We start from the raw sequence: 4,946 nt of genomic DNA, 5'->3' as shown, positions 1-4,946 counted from the left end.
CACAGACAAGCCCTTTGAAAACCCTTTGAAAACCCTTGATCGAAAGAACTCTACATTTGAAGACGACGATGGCGCCTTGGAGGATACATGCTACCATGGACGAGATTGACGTTGCTCGTAGATATGGTAAGTGTTTACTCCCTCAATCAGCTATTAACTTAAACAGAAAAATGTGACTAATTTACCTTTTCGTGAATATACAGCGGACATCCGACGATATTCTCTGTCCGATTACACCATGGTGGACAGTTTACAAAGTTCCCTGGAAGAAAGTACATCAAAGGCAAGCAAAATTATGTTGATTTACTAGACATTGACACCTTTTCCATTCACGACATTGACGAGATGATGGAGGAACTTGGGCATATTGATTCAGACCAGACACTACTTTATTATCATTTCATGAGACCATTTGGCGATTTGGATTTTGGGTTATTTGCTTTTCGTTCAGATCAGGATGTTCATCATTTGGGTACGTATGTTGCTAACCATAAGCTAATAGATGTATATATTGAGCATGGGAAAACAAATTTACATACTTATTCTATGTCCCCCAACCCTAGTAAGGTTAAAATTGTTGAAATTAAAGAGCCACCAGCTTCCTCCAAATAGTTGTTCTTGGAGTGGAATGACTCTCCAATTGAGCATGAGAGTGTTCCAGACCTAACAGAAGTTGAGAATGATAGTCATTTGGACAAAGAACCATCTTTGGTCGACCATATTGATTTTGAAATGAATATAGAGAATGAGGATGATTATGATGGTAGTGGAAACAACAATGGTAGTGGAAGTGATGAGTTTGATGATGATAGTGAGAGTCAAGATAGTGATTTTTTATTGATGAGGACAATCTCATACACGATATTAATATGGATATGAAAGATTTCCATATGAACATTGACAAGGATGTAGAATGGGTTGGAGGTTCTTCTGAAAGTAACGTACCTGAAGATACACAGCAAGGTGACTTGGAAGTGATCAACACATAGGTTTTGTTGTCTGGGTCTTCATCAGATGAGGAAAATGATGGTAAGGGAAGGAAAACTATTAGGGCCATATAGAGGGCTTATCAAAATGATGCAGCTTTGGTTAGTGAGCCCTTCTACATTTTTCAAACTTTCAGTTTATCTAAGGACTTTAAGACACAAGTGAAACTACATTCCATAAGGACAAGAAGGGAAATACAATTAGAGAAAAATGATAAGAATAGGGTTAGGTTTTTGTGTAAGGGCACTATACCATATCTTGCTACTAATGAAGAAGAGAAATGCCCATGGGTTATCTATTGTAGTAAGTGGAAGCGTGACATAGATTGGATGGTTAAGAGATACACGAAGGAGCATCGATGTCTACAAACAAGGAAAGTCAAAGCATGTGACTATAAGTTCCTTTCAAAGCATATAGTACAAGTTATTGAGACAAACCCAAAGACTCCTATTAGAGCTTTACGAGAGCAACTCCAACGTGAGTACCAGATGGACATTTCGCATATGAAAACCTTTGGGGCAAAGCAGAAAGCTTTAAAGCATGTTCAAGGAGATAATGCAAGCCAATACAGGTTGTTAAGGGATTACATTTTAGAGGTACAGGCACGTAACCCAGATACTATGGTTAAAATTGATGTTGAAAGTGAAGCGAATCCAACTGTTGAGACAATAACATTCAAATGTATCTATGTTTGCATTGGAGCTTTGAAGCGAGGTTTTGCAGCAGGAAGAAGGGACTTTCTTGGACTTGATAGAGCTTTCGTGAAAGGTCCATATCCAGGCCAAGTCTTGTCTGCTGTGGTAAGATCTTCTTATTTCTGTTTGTATTGTATATTCTTTATTGAAAGTAGTGCTAAATAACCAATGTTTTCTGGTAATTTATGTTTCTTATCAACGACATTGGATGGTAATAATGGGATATATCCTTTAGCCTAAGTCGTGGTTGAATCAGAAACATTGAATTCTTGGACATGGTTTTTAAGTAATTTGGGTGATGACTTAGGTTTGGGAATAAATTCCAATTTCACGTTTATGAGTGACATGCAAAATGTATTCGAACCTATCCAAACTAGGTTTTATAGTTTTATACTATTGATGTAGTTATACTAACATACAAACATGTTACTATTGCTAGGGTTTGTTGCCTACGATTGCAACACTATTTCCATGTGCAGAGCATCTATATTCTCTTCGTCACATACACGACAACATGAAAAAGAACTGGAGGGGAAAGGAGTTCAAGGATCTTCTTTGGGAATGTGCCATGACCTCTAATGTACAACACTTTCATCAAGCAATGGAAAAACTAAAGAAACTTAACAATGATGCTTATGAGTGGCTGAAACAAATACCTCCTCAAAGTTGGGCTCGCTCCCACTTTAACAGCACATTGTGATGCTCTAACAAATAACCTGTGTGAAGCATTTAACAGCAAGATAGAAGAAGGTCGTGATGCACCAATCATTAACTGCATTGAGTTCATTAGAGAGTACATTATAAAGAAGATAGTTAAAGTTGACAAGGAAATTCAGAAAGTTGTAGGTCCTTTGACTCCTACAGCTACAACAATATTGGATAAGATAAAGAGTAAGGCAGAACAATATGTTGCAACATTTTGTGGTGCTGGAAAATATCAAGTTGTTGGACCATGGCAAGATTAGTGTATTGTGGATGTAGGTCAACAAAGTTGCACGTGCAAAAGGTGGGAATTAATAGGAATTCTATGGAAACATGGTGTGGCTGCTGTTTGGGACATGAAGAGGAATACCAAAGATGTGGGAATCCCAGAATCATTTGTGTATCCATGTTACTGGTTATCAAGCTGGAAAGAGATGTATTCTTTTAAGGTTAGTCCAATCAATGGAAGGTCCATGTGGGAGAATTCAACTATACCAACAACTCTGTTGCCTCCAAAACATCGTGTTCCTATAGGAAGACCAAAGAAGAAGAGAACAATATCAATTGTGGAAAAGGAGGACTTTGTTAGAGGAAACACAACATCAAGGGCCCATAGATCAGTAACATGTACGAAGTGTAACAATGTTGGTCACAATGCAAGAACCTGCAAAGGGCAAAGACCAATTGTTGGTGGGGGTGGTGGACAGTCACGAGTCAAAGGAAAAGGGAAAGGGAAGGCAACCACTTGATGGTTTGTAATAGGGCTAGTCTTTTGTTACTTTAAATATGAATGGCTTGTGTTATGTTACTGCTTGTAATAGGGCTAATATTTTGGTACATTATTTATGAATAGTTTGTAACAGGGGCAGTATTTTGCTACTTGTTTTAGCCAATATGTTGGCACTTTTGGATGAACTAGTTTGTCACCCTCATTGCCCTGTAATAATTTGGTACTAATTAATGGAATGTTTTCTTCTTATGATGCACCATTGCTACTTGTTTTGGTCAATATGCTGCTTATACATCACTTTAAAACATAATCAATACAACACAACACCATTTTCATTGATCTTAAAAATCTTAACCATTTACATTACAATACATAGACAACTTAACCATTACAGAAGAGGATACCATCACATTCACTGCTACAACCTAACCATTACAGAAAATGATACCATCACATACACTGCTACAACCAAACCATTACAGAAGACTTTGCCATTACAATAACAACTCATCCCTACCTTACAACTTGTAAACAAGTATCACCAAGAACAATACCCAACTAATAAATAAACATATTTTCAAGAAAAGATTTTCATTTTTCAGCTTCTTGTTCAACCTCACAAGCAGAACTCGGCGAGTCAATACCCCGACTCGACGAGTCATATCGAATGTTCTCGAAGGAATAAAAATCCTTGCCGTACACGGGTTTTAATGAGGGACTCGCTGAGTCGATACCTGGACTCAACGAGTTAACTCTGTTTTCTGAAATCTATAAATATAAGACAAATTCCCGAATTGAGGCACTTTCTGGAAACCCTTGGAGGCTAAGTTGCAATTGAAGTTGTTGATGGAACCCTAGGAACTCGAAGATCAAGTCTAAGCATTCGATTTTGGGAGGATTAAAGGCAATTCAAGTGTATTCTTAATTTAACTCTTGAGGGAATCTTGTTTAAGCTAATGAAATTCATTTTTGAATTTGTTTTTACTGCAATTATGAACTAAAACCCTTGTCTTTTGTTTAGGGTAGATGATTTTGTGAATATGGATTGATTTTATGGTTAGGATTAATTTAATTTGGTGATATTGTTTTGGTAAGATTGTTAAAGAACCTTATGTGTTAATTACAACTATTTTCAGTTAATTAATCAACATATTAAGTTGCATGAACATCTCTTAATTGCTAAATTTGTATTATTTATGTGAATACATTGTTATATGCCTAGGAATAGCGAACGTGAAACTAGGGTTAACTTAAAAATAGATAGCTTAATGTGTGAGCTTGTGTGGCGAAGCATAAACAAGAAGTTAATTGAAAGACCAATTTAATTAACCATTACAACTCTTACATAACTCGAACCAATCAATTAGGAAATTCATTAACTTAGACAACTGGTCAGTGCTTGAATTAATCTGTTTTCTAAGGATTAGTAATAGTGAATGTGAGCCTAATCACCTTAATCGGTAGCCAAAGAAAAATTAATTCAATGCATTCACCATAAAATCAACCATAGGATCAAATGATTCGAACCTAAACAAATGTTCTCTTTATCATTGAATTTAGTTGCATTTTATTTGTTTAGCTGTTAACTGTTTTTTTAAGTGTTAGTTGAGTATTTAAGTTTCTAATCTTGCAAAACTAGAGAAAACCCTCTTTTCATTACTTGCTTTTTATTTAGATAATCCTAGTAATTAGTCTTATAATTTACATTCCCTGTGTTCGGTACCCTGCTTGCTTAAACTATACCACTAATTGGTAGGTACACTGCCTATTGTGTGTTTAATTTATATTTTAAAAAGTAGGACAAAACTAGTTAGTTTCACACACATCAGTCG

At 36.1% G+C, this 4,946-nt stretch overlaps 1 protein-coding gene across 1 annotated transcript; it reads left to right on the top strand.

Moving 5' to 3' along the window:
- The first annotated feature begins 348 nt into the window (after positions 1-348).
- Positions 349-3,133, top strand: LOC145096267 (uncharacterized). The gene is made up of 7 exons (XM_079034022.1): positions 349-504; positions 613-811; positions 913-963; positions 1,084-1,787; positions 2,122-2,347; positions 2,409-2,573; positions 2,664-3,133. Exons 1-7 carry the CDS (start codon positions 349-351, stop codon positions 3,131-3,133), a joined length of 1,971 nt encoding a protein of 656 aa, XP_078890148.1.
- The last annotated feature ends 1,813 nt before the right edge of the window (positions 3,134-4,946 follow it).

The sequence above is a fragment of the Lactuca serriola genome, chromosome 3 (assembly GCF_051521515.1).
Source record: "Lactuca serriola cultivar US96UC23 chromosome 3, Lser_US96UC23_V15, whole genome shotgun sequence".
In the NCBI taxonomy this organism is placed as follows: domain Eukaryota; kingdom Viridiplantae; phylum Streptophyta; class Magnoliopsida; order Asterales; family Asteraceae; genus Lactuca; species Lactuca serriola.
Note: the sequence above shows the minus strand (reverse complement) of the source record. Positions and strands in the feature narration are given on the sequence as shown.

Bases quoted from the DNA above. Each gene is read 5' to 3' on its own strand.
- LOC145096267 (XM_079034022.1), top strand. From the start codon at position 349: ATGGAGGAACTTGGGCATATTGATTCAGACCAGACACTACTTTATTAT. The intron at 505-612 runs GTATATATTGAG...TCCTCCAAATAG, and splicing joins CTAACCATAAGCTAATAGAT to TTGTTCTTGGAGTGGAATGA. The intron at 1,788-2,121 runs GTAAGATCTTCT...TACTATTGCTAG, and splicing joins GCCAAGTCTTGTCTGCTGTG to GGTTTGTTGCCTACGATTGC.